General features: G+C 45.3%; 1 protein-coding gene across 2 annotated transcripts in view; it reads left to right on the top strand.

Annotated features, from left to right (window-relative positions):
- Positions 1 to 16,797, top strand: part of LOC138761059 (tricarboxylate transport protein B, mitochondrial) — a 49,708-nt gene extending 32,911 nt beyond the window's left edge. For both annotated transcript variants that reach the window (XM_069932620.1, XM_069932621.1), the window contains 6 exons: positions 3,123 to 3,261; positions 4,483 to 4,567; positions 5,517 to 5,621; positions 9,740 to 9,855; positions 12,783 to 12,856; positions 14,854 to 16,797. In XM_069932620.1, coding sequence (XP_069788721.1) covers positions 3,123 to 3,261; positions 4,483 to 4,567; positions 5,517 to 5,621; positions 9,740 to 9,855; positions 12,783 to 12,856; positions 14,854 to 14,968 — 634 coding nt within the window. In that variant the 3' untranslated portion in view covers positions 14,969 to 16,797. The remainder of the gene's footprint in view (positions 1 to 3,122; positions 3,262 to 4,482; positions 4,568 to 5,516; positions 5,622 to 9,739; positions 9,856 to 12,782; positions 12,857 to 14,853) is intronic.
- The last annotated feature ends 618 nt before the right edge of the window (positions 16,798 to 17,415 follow it).

Here is a 17,415-nt window from a genome sequence, read left to right on the forward strand (position 1 = left end):
CACGTGGATGTCAGCAGTGGGCGGAAGGCTGGTGCCTGTGCTGGGCTTGGTACTGACTTCAGAATGCTCCCTTCCCTCCTCCTCTGTGAGCTCTATTCCCGTGTACCATCTCCCCTTCACCCTGCAACATGGCCAACATGTCTCCCTACCCAGTTTGTGAATCCTTCAAAGGCTTTTCTCTTTTGCATCATCTAACCTGCTCCAGTTCCTTGAGATCCTCCCTCTCTTTGATTTTAGAAGGAAGTTCAGTAGGCCCATTGACCCACGACGGCCCATCATTCTTGTTTCTCCTCACTTGCAGCATATTCTCTCCCTCATGGTCTTCAGCACACAGTATGGTTAGCGTAGCAGTTAGTACAACACTATTACAGTACCAGTGACCCAGGTTCAAATCCACCACTGTCTGTAAGGAGTTTGTACGTTCTCCTCCAGGTACTCTTGTCTCCTCCAGGTACTCCTGTTTCCTCCTACCCTTCAAAATGTTGGTTAATTGGACAGCACAGACTCATGAACTGGAAGGGCCTGTTACTGTGCTGCATGACTTTTTTTTAAAAAAAAAAGCCCCTTGAGTTCATTCATTGACACATTCTAGGGACTAACAGAAGCTCACAACATCCCATCCTTGAGGTCACAGCTCACAAAGAACACTACAGCACAGAAGCAGGACCTTCGGCCCACTTAATCAATGTTGAATTATCCATTCCACCTAGTCCTGAACACCTACACCTAGAACATACCCCTCCCATATATCCAATCTTCTCTTAACTGTTGAAATTGAGCCCACATCCACCTCCTCTGCCAGCAGCTCATTCCTCACACTCACTACCCTCTGAATGAAGATGATGGTGTATTTTAGAAGCATATTATTCTGCTAAAGATATGACCATAGTTGAATTTTCATGCTGAATGGTTAACCTGCAATTCCTTGCGCTGGGCTAAGGTCCAAGCTCATCTTCCCTGCATTCTCCCTTGCCTCCACAACTATCCTTCAGTGTGGCATGCAGTCCCACATAAAGTGTGGCTCCATGGTTGTCCCTTGTACCTCTGGCTGTGAATGTGGGTTTAGGACCAGAGACCGAGAGGATGATGCAGTGTCCCAGATGCCATGTATCAAGGGAGATATCAAATTCGGCCCCATTTCTGTTCTGTCAGCTTCATGCAAAGGACCCAGATATATTCTTTTTTTTTTAAATACTAAAAATAGACTTTATTCACAATAAATATTTACAAAAGGAAAAACATTCAAAGTCTCTTCCCACCCTTAGTTTCATATCCATACATTTCCATCACTGTAAATTGTTACATCCATTTCTAATTACACCATTGCTGCCACTGTTGTTTGAGGGGCTTTCACTTGGTATCAGCCTCTCAATGTCTGTGACAGAAGGATGCTCGACTGTGGTCCTTCCCCTCGGCATCCTCGCATTGGCTGCACCACGCCTCATCGTGTCCCTCAGTGCGTATTCCTGCAGCATGGAATATCCCAGTTGGCAGCATTTCTGGATCGACATCTCCGTGTGCTGAAAGACCAACCGGTCGGTGTCAGGCAGACCAAAGCGTGTCTTTCAGTGAGTTGAAGGTCTTCTAGCAGTTCTGGTTGTCTGACTCTGTGTGTCCCCCGGAACAGCCCATAATCAGAGAGTCCTCTGTCACCCTTCTGCAGGGGATGAACCATGACAAGGACCTTTGCATTCCCCCTCCCCAGTCTGGATACATTCTCCTGACAGTTTTACCACAGGTTACTCCATATCCCAGTGACAATCTAGCTCCTATAATATGTGAAAACCTGCTGTGCATAAATCATTCATCATGTTCCCTAACTTGCAACCAAGGAGGCTTCTTTTTGAAGAAAATAGTCCAGGCAGAGGACGTGAATTCCGTCCAGAGGACGTGAATTCCGTCCAGAGGACGTGAATTCCGTCCAGAGGACGTGAATTCCGTCCAGAGGACGTAAGAGTGCCAGAACAGCATCTCCAAATTGGCATTAGGTACCCAGAGTACTTGCCAGTGAAATGTCCATGTTGATATTTGTCCCAGGAAGTGGATAATGAGAGGGCTGGTTGGTGAGTGCAGTGCAGAAAGCCAGGAATGGATTTGTGTTAAAGGGTCTGTACATTGCTTTCAAACTAGCCCTAATTGAAAGGGTAAACTGCAGCTGTCTTTACTCAGGATTGGAGGATAAAGAAAGAGCATTTTCTCTCTCACTGAGCCTCAATCACAGTGACAAAGTACAGTAATGATTCCGTCGTTGCCTAATAGCAGCAAACTCAAAAGTGTTCATTAAGATAGAGACCTTCTATTAATGGAGGTGGTTTTTAAATATAAAGACACAGAGTTTGACTGGGATGTGAAATCTATGCTCACATACCAAGATTGAGATCTGCTTCTTTTAAAATTCTGACCACTTTTTGAGTGGTTCCCCGTTCCTAATTCAACCTGATAGCATCCATGTGTACTTGGCAATTCCACAGCCTTCTCAATGCAAAAGGCACAATATAAATTTGGAGAGTGCTCAGTTGTTTTGCTGGTTGAACTGTCTGACCTGTGACATTAGCTTACAAAGGACTAGATGGGGCTTATATCTCCATAAATCCTTTCACCGCCCCAGGGGCATCTTGCACCCAAAGTAGTGTTTTGTGTTGATTGTTCTCCGACAGTGTTATAGGAAAAAGCTTCCAGTGACTGCACAGCAAGATCCCACAAGCAACAATCTCACAATGGCCAGATTATCTATTTTATGATTTGAGCAGCAAATTAAAAAATGTCCTGTGGCCCAACATCAGCCCCCTTTACTCTCCTTGTACCATTCGGTTCTTTTAGCTCAGAGGAGACCTCATCCAGAGGACAAATTCTCATGGAGTTGGAATGGTCTAATGGGCAGTGGGAAGAGCTCCAGTGACATGGGTTCAATCCTGACCTCGGGTGCTCTCCAATTGTTCTCCATGTGATCCCGTGCGTTTCCATCGGCTGCTCAGGTTTCCTCCCACATCCCAGTAACCTGGAGGCCATGCAAAATTCATCGAGATCTCCATGCTCCAACATTTCGCACCCCCCAACCCCTTTGGCAAAGGTGCTATGTAAATGCAGGGTTGTTGAAGCGGCACTCTCCTCTCACTCCTCAGGTTTGGGACATTTGAGTTCCTGAGTAACCAGTTTCGCGATGACCGGGGAAAGCTGAGCAACCGGCAGAGCTTGGTGTGCGGTCTGGGAGCCGGCGTGTTCGAGGCAGTCATGGTTGTGTGTCCGATGGAGACTGTCAAGGTATTTGGAGGAGCATCAATGAGGAAACTGTAGACCTGAAAAATCCTAAGATAAAGTCAAATGTTCTGAAAATATCCAGCTGGTCAGACAACGGCCATGGAGAAAGAGTTGATGTCTTTGGTCTGACAGGAAGTTCAACTTTTCCATCGTTCACTCCTCACTTAGACCCGTGCTACATGAGCCTGACCATGCCGGGCCATGCGAGCACATGCCAAAGCTCAGATCCATACTGCATGTGTCCGCTCGTGCCTGAGCCCCGTGTCATGAGCCCACGCGGGTCAGCCGGACCTTTGCACGGGATACTGTGGGTGGTGGGCATTCTCCATCAGTTGATGCCCCTGATCAAAGCCTGTCAAGGTCTGGGGTCTGACCCACAGGCAGACCCCAGTGAGGACACCCAGCAGACACCTGACCCACAGCTCCTCCAGCAGGCATCTCCTTTTCTAAAAGTAAACTTTGTACACAATAATAGGAATGAGTTTATTGTCATACACATTATACAATGTACAAATGCTAAGAACTTCTTACTTGCTGCAGCCAGACAGGTACTTATAAAGAAAAACTATAACAGTAAACTTTTGGAGTTAAATTAAAAGAGACAATAAGTGCATACAAAGGATAATAAATATTCAGGGAAATCCTGGTGCAACAGAAATGACTTGCAGTAGTGTAGACAGTTCATTTGTGGTGTCGAAGCAGTACATGATTAGTGTAACAAAGGGTGAGGTTTAAGAGCCTGATAGTTGATGGAAAGAAGCTATCCTTGAGTGATGGACTTCCGACTTCGGTACCTTCAGCCTGAAGGTAGCAGTGAGACAAGGTTGTGGCCAGGGTGACGGGGTGGGTGTGGTGAGTGTAACACCATTGTAGTGTTAGCAACCCGGATTCGAATCCGCCACTGTTTGTAAGGAGTTTGTACATTCTCCCCGAGACTGTGGGCTTCCTCCAGGTGCTCCAGTTTCCTCCCACATTCCAAAGACTATAGGGTTAGTAGGTTGATTGGTCACATGGATGTGTTTGTGCAGCGCAGGCTCATGGGCCGGAATAGCCTGTTGCTGTGCTGTAATTTAAAATTAAATTACAAACTTAAAGCAAGGTAAACGAGAGACTGAAGATGCAGGGAAACTTAAACCTCCTTACTTTCGTCTGGAAGGGCCTCTCGAGTTTCAATGACTGGCCAAAGATGCATCTGACAGGAAATGCCATTTTTCTTATTTCCAGGTGAAGTTTATCCATGACCAATGTTCTGAAAAGCCAAAGTACCGGGGATTCTTCCATGGAGTTCGAGAGATAGTCCGTGAGCAAGGTGAGAGCTTGGCAACCACCCATACACCTTCCCCTCCTCCCTATGTCTCTGTATCAAGGCACGTCTCGATCCTGACAAAGTGGCCCACCCTTCCCAACCTGCAGTGTTCTGCCTTCAACTTGCCGCAATTCCACGGATGGGGGCTTTTTTCAGTGGGTATTCCTGGAATTTCCTCCCAGGAGCTTCTGCAGTGGGCAGGCTGCTCCCTCTGGTGGCAGGGAGAGGATCGCCAACCAGTCAGCCTCCAGGATACAAGCAAAGTACTGCAGACACTGGAGGTCTGCAATGAAAGCAGAGACACTGAGAACATTCTGCAAGTCGGGGTCCATCCGCAGAGAAAGAAGCTAAGGCTTCAGGTCAATGGCATATCATCAGACTTATGACCTGAATTTTCCCATCCATTTGTTGCTCCTCATCCTGATAGCAACAAGCCAGTTGTGCTTGAGCTCAGAGCAAGTTATGAAAAGGCAAAGTCTGGCAGGAATCTTGCCCTGTTGCTCATTCCACTAGGGTTTGGAAATGTTTTTAGTGCCTTAGTGTGTTCACAGGGGGAGCTGGCCATACAGGGAAACTAAGGCTCTGCACTGGGATCCCTGTGCTGGCCTGAACACTGGCAAAACCACATATCAGGCCATATAGTTTTCCTCATCTCTTTTTTTCCCCTCTCTCTCTCTCTCTCTCTCTCTCTCTCTCTCTCTCTCTCTTCTCACTCTCACACTCCTTTCTTTACTCCGCCTCTCACTTCTTCCCTCCCCACCCCTGGCCACCATTCCATGCCCCCAGCTGAACAGACAGGTAAGCTTGTCAGCTCCTGTTCATAGGGCTGGGAGGTGAATGCATTACCAAAGAAACATTAACAGGATGGTATGTGTGTATAGGTGGGGGTTTGAAGTGGATATGAGAGGGGGGGAGAAGTAGGTGGAGTAATTCCTTGTTTTCCTCTGTGCAGGTCTAAGAGGAACGTATCAAGGACTCACAGCGACAGTCCTCAAGCAGGGATCGAACCAGGCCATCCGATTCTTTGTCATGACTTCACTGAAGAACTGGTACAAAGGTAACGCGTTCAGAGTACTCAGCGTGTGTGGGGTTGGTGGTTTGGAGCCACGTCATGTGTTTGCCAAGACAGGATGGATGGTCAGTATTCAACCTAAGTGTAATGAGAAGATACTCTGGTTATCTCTCATAGACTGAGAAATTGGCGCAACCACCTTACAGAGAGAAGCCATCCATAAATAGCTCCATGGAAACTTGTAGTGAGATGAATGAGGTGTGAGTTTATTGTCATGTACGGATGCCCTAAAATTCTTGCTTGCTGCAGCCACACAGGTATATAAGATGTAACAGTACAAATAAAATGACTACAATGTGCCAAGGCAGAAAGAGATAATAAATATAAAATGATAGCTGGATAAACATTTATTTATATACCTCCATTTCTCTGATATATTTTGGGCCTGAGACTTTCCTCAAGCTGTTGGGTGGGGGGGGAGTGGGGGGAGAAGAAAACTGTTCTTCAGCTTAGAAGTGCTGGAAGGAATCACAAAGGGCCCAGGCCGGAAACTTTGGTTACCCTTTATTTCTTTTTGAATATTTTATTTATTAGTTTTCAAACTCATACGGTGATCAGCATTCATCAAAACTTACAATTGTCATTTCTGTACAAGGTTCACCATTGAGTCTGAGCCCTTTATTTGATTTTCTCTAGGGCTTCGCCCAGATCCAAAAGGGCCTCACCTTTGTTATATGTCCAGGTTGTGTGCACAGTTTTTGTTGCAATGTCACATCTGAAGCATTGCTCTGAGACTTCTGACTTTGATCTGTTCAATTTTGAGGTGTACCGCACCTTGATGATTGTTGTCATACTGATACCACACAGGTCTGATCAGCTCCGCTCATCAATCATTATTCCTAAGTCTGACTCCCACCCCTGCCTTGACTTGTGAAGGCCTAACCTTTGGCCCCCTCCCCCTCTGCCCCCCAACCTGGCCTGAATAAACTTCCATGTGTTCCCCTTTCAAATCAGGGTCTCTATGTCACTGTATGCTGGTATGGCCATAGTTGGACCTTATTTGCCCCTTAGAAAAGATCTTACTTGTAGATAGCAGTGGAACGTCTTATTTTATTAACCATATTTATTTCTGAGCTGCTCAGACGACATTAGCTGCCCCTGCGTATAACAGTCCTCCATGCATCGGATGCCATTACGACATTAGGAGTCTAGGATCTTGTTACCCGCCATCCATGGGAGCAGCTTATTCGGAGCTAGGGGTGTTTTTGGAGACAGCCCCAGTTTTAACCCTATATGTTGATTAATTTTATTCCAAATTAGGATTACCTGTTTTAATATGGGGCTGGCTTTCTTTCTGGATAGCAATTTAGCACTTTACTTGTAAATAAAGTCCTCTGCTGTCTTCTCCCCACCACGTGCAGGTCAATTTGTGCCCAGGATGGTACACCTCCCCCTCAAAGAGTGAGGCGATGTATCTTGACTGAGCTGCCAAATAATATTTCTTCAAGTCTGGCAATCATAATCAGCCAAAACTGAAATCCCAAGTTAATTTCTCCATAGAGACTCTGGTCACGTTACCATTCCATAAAAATCTTCGCACATGAGAGAGCAATTTCTGAAAGAATCCCTGGGGCAACACCACAGGCAGTGTCTGGAAGAGATACGGAAGCCTCGGCAATACATTCATTTTAACACAGTTGACCCTGCCCACTAACATTATGGGCAGGATCATCCACCTGTTCAAGTCCTCCTCAATCTTCTTGAGCAGTGGGGGTATAATTTAGTTTGTATAAATTATTCAAGTTATTATCCACTCTCACCTCTCGGTATTTGATCCCATTTTGTGGCCACTTCAAAGGGCTGTTTTCCTGGTATTGACTATAATTTCCTTTCATTAGTGGCATAATTTCTCTCCTCCCAATTAATCTTATACCCAGAGATCTCCCCATAGTCCTCCAGAGTAGAGTGCAACTTGGCCAAAGAGTTCACTGGGTCTGTCAGGTCATCATCTGCCAACAGGTTGATTTTGTGTTCCTCCTGGCCTGCCCTGAATCCCTTGATGTCTGGATCCTGGTGTATGACCTCAGCCAAAGACTCCATGGCTAGTACAAATAGAGCTGGAGATAGTTGGTGCTCTTGTCTTCTGGATCTTGACAGTGGGAAAGCTGGTGAAATTTCCATTGGTCACAACCTTTGCCTTGGGCAGATGATACAGTGGCCTTGTCCAATTTATTAAAGTTGGCCTTAGCCTCAATTTTTCCAACTCTTTAAATAATGTCCCACTCATGCCTTTTCCACATCCAGTGCTCAAGTTACCCCTCTTACATCCCTTAACTGTACCAGATGCATTATACTCAACAGCCATCCAATGTTATCCACTGTCTGTCTCTTTTGCACAAAGCCAGCCTGGTCTTTGTTTATTAACTTTGGTAAGTACTTTGCCAATTGATTTAGCAAAGCTTTGGCCAGTATCTTGAGGTCTGTTTTCAACAAAGAGATCGGCCTATAAAGTCTTTGCCTATTTTTAAGAATTGCCGTTAAAATTACTGTCAAAAGAGATTCTTGGAGGGTCTGGGTCTACATGCCTGGTCTACCACTTCCATAAAAAGAGGCATCAACAAGTCTTTAAATTCAATGTGTGGAAAAGAAAAAGTGTATATCATGGCTATTGTGATTTATGGTGTGAAAAATAAAAAATTTATAAAAAAAAAAAAAACAAAAAAAAAACAAGTCTTTAAATTCATTGTACCCTTTACCTCTCTCTTTTATGAATTTAGCGTGACCTGCTGTATTTCTCCTGCATGTTTGTATATTGCATTCTCCAGTCTCTGCACTTTTCTGTTTAAAACTGGTTTTTGTGGTTGGCAACATCAGTCATTGCCATCAGAGGGAAAAGTTGCTCCACTTATCCCAGCACACAGAGATGGGAATGAAACTCTGAACAGAGCTGGAGAAACGGTGGAGGACATCTCATTGTACAAGGGGCAAAACCTTGCTATTAATCTGGTCTGGATATAGACCTGAAGCTGCAAACTGCAGACAATGGAATCTGGAGCCAAACACATCCGCTGGAGGAACTCAGTGGGTGGACCATCATCCGTGGGAGAAGAAGGTTGGTTTTCAGTGTTTTGGATCGAGCTTCCTCCCACGGATGCTGCTCGATCTGCTGAGTTTCTGTATGTATGATCCTGAACAATGTCAGGCCAGCAATAAGGCCTGAGAAGCAACCAGTCACCCAGCAACCCCCAGAAAAATGGTCACCATCTTGGCAGACAAGATGGCTCACATCAGCTTTACAGCTGTCAGACCTGTGCTAGGTTTTGCATACCTCTGACCGGTTGTAAAATCAAGTAAAAACCATCATAATTTTGCAATCCTGAAGTGGTTTGGATGGAGAGAGGGAAGGAACATCCCTCGCTACTCCAGTTTTTGTTCATGTTGTCCCACAAACCCCATAACCTTCACAGTGCCTGTGCCAGCACCCCAGAGCTTAATCCCTAATGGAAGTTCCTGGGAGTCCCAGCAATCCCGAGCTCTGGAGTGACAGTGTGTGGAGGTTACAGAGATCCATTGGCAGATGGCAGAAGCTGTAGGGCTGGTGGCCATCAGACTGTTGGACTTGCTTGTATTCACAGCCAAACTCTGGGCAATATGTCTCCGGGCCATTAAGTTGTTGGGCTCGAGATAGGTTGTAGATGTCAGAGGCTTGCTCGTTTTTAGTTAAATTGATTATTTTCACATAAGAACAGGGGCAAAGTCAGCCATTAGGCCTGTCGAGCTACAAGTGTTGCCTGGACTGTTTGGTGACATTCAATAGATCATAACTGATCTAGGCTTGGTCTCAGCTCCCCATACCACCTCCTGTTCCCCATACTGTGCAAAAATCCATCTGTCTTAAATAGGCAGCCTTTGCTGCTTCCATGGGCAGGGAGTTCCATAGAACTGCAACTCTTTGGGAGAAACAGTCCCTCCTCATCTCTTGTCTGAAATCTACTCCCATGAACTGTTGAGGCTCTGGCCCCTAGTTCTCAGCAAAGTACTAAGAACCAAGATTCTGGACATACTAAAAAACAGTGAAATGGTTTGTTTTGTGAGCTATCCAGGCAAGTCAGCTTGTACTTAAGTACAGCAGGCAGTGAATTTCTGCTTGTTTTCTCTCTCAGGGGATGACCCTGCCAAGGAGTTGAACCCTCTAATCACAGGCCTGTTCGGAGCGACAGCGGGAGCTGCCAGTGTGTTTGGTAACACACCGCTGGACGTGATAAAGACCAGGATGCAGGTAAGTGGGTACGGAGCTTCCACTGGTGGGTAATGGAAACATATCAGAGGAATGAGGTAGGCAGGGAGAGGAGACATTTTCACTGACCCGGTATCCAACAAAGAATTGGCCTCATGGCGGAGGGGAGGGGAAGTGAGGATCGATAACCAGAAGACACAGTGAAAATTTCCAAGAAAGGAAGCAGAGAGCTTTACACTCAGTCAGGTGTGGTATTTGGGAAAACACCAGAGGGAGATAGGCAGTCGGGGTGGGGAGGTCAGTGGTTCATGGGGTTCTTGGAATGGAGTTGGATGAATATTGGAAAGACTTGCTGGTCTCCACACTGCAGAAAGAATATGGTGGCGAAAGCAAGAGGGCAGAGACTCACTAGGATTCTGCTTGGGATGGAGGGCCGTAGTTTTGATTTAGAGATACAGCATGGTGACAGGCCATTCCGGCCCATGAGCCCAGGCCATCTAAATACACCAATTCACCTGCTAGCCCTGAACGTTGTTAGAGGGTAGAAGGGAACCAGATTACCTGGAGGAAATGCTTGCAGACACGTAGAGGACATACAAACCTAGGTGACTGGCACTATAAAAGCTTTGAGCTAATTGTATTGCCCTTATCAGGAGAGACTAGGTTTATTATCGCTGGTACAAGGTCTCATATGAAAGATTCCGCCCCCCCCCCCCCCCAAGGGCAGGGGATGGAGGAGAGAGAGGTTTTACACATATGGAGAGTGAGCTGAATGAGCTGGTCCAATTAAAATGTTTAAAAGGTGTTTGGACTGATATTTGTATAAGAGGAACTTAAACCTGATGTGGGCCAATGGATGTGATAAGCGACCATGTTGTAGATCTCCTGGACAAAAGCTGCTGTTCCTGTGCTGCAGGATTCGATAGGTTATGGGGGAAGGGCAGTGACTGGGGAGCTTTATCAATGAATGTACCTTGAACAGGTGCCAGAGGGGGATGTGGATTCAGATACAGTAACTGTTTCAATAGCATCGAGACAGATACACAAATTAGCCCAGCATTAAAGGATGCAGCCTTCATGAGGACAGATGGCTGAAAGGGTCAGCATGGATCTAGAGGGGTGAGTTTTTGTGCTCCGTGGGACAACATGTGAACGGAGGGCGGGATGGCCTGTGTGTTGTAAGGCTGGATGGATGAATTTGCTATGGCTACTACTGTGAGTGAGGTGGACATTAACGTGCTGCTGGCGTCGGAAAGCTGGGAAAGTGAGAGGTTGAGATGGACCCCTCCCCATACACAGGGAGAAGGAGAGGGGTGGTGGGTATGAGCAGGGCGAGAGGTTACCTATCAGATTTTTATCAAACAAGGGAAAAACCAGACTGGACGAGATTAGAATTAGATAAAATAGGGGAAAAGATACCTGAACACATATTATATAAATGGGACGAAAAATTGGTACAACATAGAACTTCTCCAGTACTACATCATCTCCTCAATATTTGGAAGAAGATTCATGTAGAAAGAAATAAAACAAATTATCAATTACCAAAACTAATATTGACGCAAAATAAGCTACTCCCTTTTACAATAGATAACCTTTCCTTTAGAGAATGGGAAAAAAAAGGGATTAAAAGAATAGAAAATTGTTTTTAAGGAAGTAGATTCTTATCCTTTGAACAAATGAGAGATAAGTACAATATAACTGGAGATACAGCGCTGGCATATTACCAACTGAGATCCTACTTGAAGGATAAATTAGGAAGCAATTTGAGTTTACCAGAGGGAAGTAACCTTGAATATGTGATTACAGATACAATGTTAATCAAAAGATTTATAACAAATATGTATATTAAACTGCAAGAAAAGGAGAATGAGGAAACAAATGGTAAAACTAAACAAAAATGGGAACAAGATTTAAATATAAAGATAAAAAAGGAAACATGGGAGAAATTATGTTCTGGAACGATGAGAAATACAATAAATACGAGGCTACGTATGATACAATATAATTGGTTACACAGACTATACATTACACCGCAAAAGTTAAATAAATGGGACCCAACAGTATCTGATAGATGTTTTCGATGTAAAAAAGAAATGGGAACAACAATTCATGCAATCTGGACATGTGAGAGAGTAGAAAAATTTTGGGATGATCTCAATCAGATATTAAATAAAATAACAGAAAACAATATACCAAAGAATCCAGAGATCTTTCTCCTAAGTAACATAAAAAACAAAGAATTTGGAATTGATTTGGAGGATGCACAAAAAATATTTGTTAAGATAGCCCTAGCCGTAGCAAAAAAATGTATTATGTCAACCTGGAAATTGGAAGATAATTTGAAAATACAACAATGGTATATAGAAATGAATAAATGTATTCCATTAGAAAAAATAACATATAGTTTAAGAAATAATATTGAAATATTCGAACAAATATGGGAGCCTTACATTAAATACAATAGCGAAAACCTACCGGGGACAAACATTACCTAAGTTGATGGAAGGAGAAGGAAAGAAAAGAATGGACTCAGTAGAATTTCTGGTGTATTTTTGTTGAATGACAACATTGTCTGACTGGTTTAATGCCACCTAGATTGTATACCTAAAATGGATGAGAGGGGGGGTTGGGGGGTGGCCTGGGAGGAGGGAGGGGGGGGGGAGAAAAAGTCACTGTATATGCGTGAAAAAGAAAAAGTGTATATCATGGCTAATGTGATTTATGGTGTGAAAAATAAAAAATTTAAAAGAAAAAAAAAAGAGCGGGGCGAGAGGTAAAGCCACTGTGGGATGGTGGGGGGGGGGGGGGGGGGTGGAAACAGTCCTAGGATTCTGTGAGCATGGTGGGGGTGGGGAATCCTGGTCCCCAAACTGCTGCTCTCCGGAGAGTCAACTGTCAACCCCCTAGCCTGTGAGCACAGAAAGGGCTGCCCAAATTCGTTCTGACTGCTTGTCTCACCTCCCCAGGGCTTGGAAGCGCACAAGTACAAGAGCACCTGGGACTGTGCCTTCAAGATCATGAAGTATGAAGGGCCACTAGCGTGAGTGAGATAAATCACTTTGTGACCGAGCGTGGTGGGGGTGTGGGCCACGTCAGTGGGGTGATCTGAAGGCTGTGGGATCCGTGTTCATCATGACCACTCCATGAATTATCTGCCCTCCCTCCTTCACACCATTGGGGATCTTGCTGCGCCACATTATGGCGGGGACATTGCAAATATGTGGGAGCTGGGGTCTTTGTTTTCCCTGCCATTTTGTGACTTTTTCCACTCCCCCTCCCATGGCAGCTCCTCAATATGCCACCAAGAGGGACGCGTGCGGGAGCTAGTGGACCACTACCCACAGGTTCCCCCAGCTTAGTGCTGTCCCCAGTAGCAAGTCCTTCGTGGTCACCCAATCTACGCCGTGGAACTCCTTCACTAGCCAAGCAGCTCCACAGAAGGCCTGCAACAGGGCGAGGAGCTAGCCCACTGCAGTCCCCTCATGGGCAGTGAGGGATGGGAGGCCCTGGTCCTGAGAATGACTGCAGTTTTGGTCCAGTATGGTGCCCGTGACTGAGGAGCCCTGAGGCAGAATCATTTCCCTTGTTGACTTTCGAGACCCTTGGAGGAGAATTAGGCCATTCAGCCCATCAAGTCTTCACCATTCCAATTGCGACTGTTGTATATTTCCTTTCATCTGTCTTTCACCTTTGATGCCCTCACCAATTGAGAATATATCAACTTTCACTTTAAATCTACCAAATGACGGCCTCAAAGCCATCTGTGGCAATGAATTCCACAGATTCACTGCCTTCTGGCTGAAAACACTTCTCATCTCTATTCTAAAGTGACAGCCTTTTATTCTGAGGCTGTGCCCTCTGGTCACAGACTCTTCCCATGATTGTTTGACTCTTCTAATTGTTACAAGTTTAATTCCCCTCTCCCACCCCCATCCAAACATCAGAAGATGCAGGTACTGGAGATCTCTCATTATCAGCCTCTCCCCACCCATCGCCCAAGATATTTGGTCCTAGACATTCAGTGGGAACAGGCTGGTGAACCACGGAATGTATCACTATGCAAGGAACCGCAGGTGCTGGAATCTTGGGCAGAGAGAAGCTGGAGGGATTGTTTGGGTATCATGTGTCCTTCAGTCTGGGAGTCAGTCGAAAAGCAGGCTACGATTATCCCAACGGCACCAAGCCTGAAGCAAGCCCAGCTCGATTGGGCATCGACTCCCCACATTCACTGCCCCCTACCCTCCCCGCGAGCTCTGCGCCCCTCCCCGACACCCTTCCTAACATCACTGCTACTCCCCTCACTCTCCAGCATTCACCCCTCACTCACTGACCTTCCTCCAGCTCTGTCTGGATCCTTTCACTCTCATTTTAAAATATTTTTATTGATTGAAATAAAGAACATACAAACAAAAAGGGTTCAATTCAATAAGATAGTATGGAGAGTTACATAAACTAAGATATTCCGTTTATCACTAACATACATAAATTGTAAATCTTATCCATAATTCATATTGTAAATAGTATATACTTTAGAGGAGAAAAAGTCAAACCCCTTACCTAGCCGCTTTACCAGATGCTATATATTACTAGCACCTTCACTCTCTGGCAGTCCTTCATTCACCACCAATCTCTGGTCCACCTCACTCCAAGACTCTCTTCCCCCCACCACCCCATCTCCAGCTCCCCCTCAATTTCGGACTCTTACACTAAGCATCTCTCTGCCGGTTCATGAAACCACAGCGAGATGGAACCAGCAATCTAGGTTCACTTCTGTTGGTGTGGAGTCTGCACGTTCTCCCTCTGACCGCATGGCAACTTTTTGTCCTTGCCCAATCTGAATGAAACTTCAACAATCTTGCCTCTCCCACTGATGCTGCTTGACCCACTGAGATCCTCCAATGGATTGTGTTTAGCTTCAGGTGTCTGTATGCTTAATGAAATGAAACTGTCTGGACTGTTTGGTGACACTTATTAAATCAATCAATTAATCTCTCGACCTCTCTGTCTCTCTCTTCCCCACATCCCCCGCCACCAAAGGTTCTACAAAGGGACAGTTCCACGTCTCGGTCGAGTGTGTTTGGACGTTGCCATCGTTTTCATCATCTACGAGGAAGTAGTGAAAGTACTGAACAAGGTCTGGAAGACGGACTGAAGCTATCAGTTGCCATGGCAACTGGAAGGGTGGGGAGACAGAAGGGGATGGTTAGGTAAACTTGCCATGAGACAAATGGGCATCAAGAGGAGTAATGCAAGACACTAAGGTGTCTCCATTTGTCCAGTAATGTAGTTGGTGAGGAAATCATGTTGGGTGACCGAGAAAGGGTTAATTTATTAATATAGCTGGTGCACCTGTTGTAATGTGTTTGTGTGCCAAAATGACATGTTGTTTTAATGTTCTTTTTATTATTTTGAAGGACAGGCAGGGGTGGTTGTAATTAATTTCCCCTGTAACCACCAGTGCCTACAAATTGGGATAAAGGAATGTACTCCGGGGTTATCTTGATGGTGTGGAGAGTGGATCATGTGACCAAGTGCAGTGAATCATGGGTGACGGTCCCCACAATGTTGAGTGCCAATAAGATGCAATGGAGTCAGATGGGCAGCCATGATGTCACTGGACAATGGTATGGACTGGGAAGTTTGTGGGGTGAAGGCCCTTCTTTCCCATGTGACCCTACTCCTGGTGTGTGGATTCCCATTATCATTACTGTCCCATCACTAGGCTAAGCTTCTGAGAGATGCAGTTTTTTCATTGTTTGTCAAATCACTGGAGATGGAGAAACTGTGAAAACCTGAACCTGAACAGACGTTGGCAGGCCAGGCAGCATCTGTAGAGATGGAAGCAGTTCAGTGTTTCCAGGAAGATCACCTCCTTCATCAGGACAGTGAAAAGTTAGATATATGCCTGTAACTTGGTCCAAGAGATTGCTTTCTTTTGTGAATATAAATGAGTCTTTTAAAACCAAGGTAGAAGAGGAGGGAGGGGAGGTTCCTATTCATTGTACTTGTTTTGCAAATCCCTACACACGTCATTAATGTAGAGACTTAGCACGATAACAGATCCTCCCAGACCATGAGCCCACACCACCCAAATATGTCCATGTGACCAACCCACTGTTTGGAATGTGGAATTAAACCCACTTGGACATAGGAGATTGTGCAAACTCCTCGCAGAGAATGCCGGATTGAACCTGGGTTGCTGGCACTAAATGCGCCACCATTCAGGGACACCCTTTCCATGGCAACAAAAGGAAGGTAGCTATTCCATGCTGCCATTTTGTTTGGTAGAGGGCTTAATAATTCTAAAGGTGAACTGATTCTATTACAGCGCCTGCGACATGGGTTCAAATCTAGCACTGTAAAGAATTTGTACATTCTCCCTGTGACCTGCGTGGGTTTTCTCTGGGTGCTCCAATTTCATCCTATCCTCATAAACATACAGGGTTGGTAGGTTAATTGGGTGGCAGAGGTTTCAAATGGCCAGAATTGGCTTGTACCCTGCTGTAAATCATTTTTTTTTAAATTAAAACTCTTGGAAACCAAGTAGGGACGCTTATTTACTTGGCCTTTGTAACCCAGGATGCGAAGCCCCATCCATGCTCTGTGGTGCAGTCATATGATCCACTAATGGAGCTCAGTGTGAGGACCATGCGACACCTGGTTTGACATCATAGGAGGATGGAAGAGGGGAGGGTTTGATTCCCCAGGGTTGCCTGGCAAACAATCCCAGAACAACCTTGCCATCTGCACAGCTGAAACTACACAAAAAAATAGCTTTTGTGTAGTTGATGCTCCTTTAAAATTATGATGCAAACTTTCCAGGGATTTAAAACTGCCTTGAACTCCCTCTGTCCCTCTCCTACTATCATTATGTAACCTGTTCCAAGTTATCCCTATTTATTGTTGTATGATGACCTCTCTGTGTGGCCAAAGTTTACAATGTTGATGTATTAATAAATTGACAAATGTGCTTTAACTTGCTAGGACTTTCCAGTCGAATTTGTTTCACTTGATGAAGGATCCTCACCCAAGATGTCAACCATTCTTCTCCCTCTGATGCTCCTTGACCCCCTGAGTTTCTCCAGTGGGTTGTGTTTTGCTCCAGATTCCTGCATCTGTGGTCTCCTGTGTATCTCTGAACTGGTGGAGGAATTCAGTGGGTCAGGCAGCATGCATGGAGGGAAATGGACAGATGACGTTTCAGATCAGAGTTCCACGTCAGGAGGTTACACGGGAGTTGGGTACGGAGGGACAGCACTTGGTCCTGCGGACATGTAGCTCCAGCGACTCGGGTTCATTTCCAACCGTGGTACTGTCTGTGTGGAGCCTGCTTGTTCACTCTGTGACAGTGTGGGTTTCCCCAGATGCTCTGGCTTCCTCCCTCATCCCAGCATGAGTTGTAGGGTTATTGCTCACTGTTAATTTTCCCCATTGGCTGCAGCAAGTATGGATTTTGGTGCATGACAATAAACTCAACATAATCCTCCTGTTCATTGGATCTAATCTGTTTCAAGCCATGCATTAAATGCATAACTTGAAGTAAGTATTTACCATTGGGTGTGTCAAGCACAATAAAATCTGAGACTTGGTTGAGAGGAT

This window comes from Narcine bancroftii, chromosome 4, assembly GCF_036971445.1.
Source record: "Narcine bancroftii isolate sNarBan1 chromosome 4, sNarBan1.hap1, whole genome shotgun sequence".
Classification (NCBI taxonomy): domain Eukaryota; kingdom Metazoa; phylum Chordata; class Chondrichthyes; order Torpediniformes; family Narcinidae; genus Narcine; species Narcine bancroftii.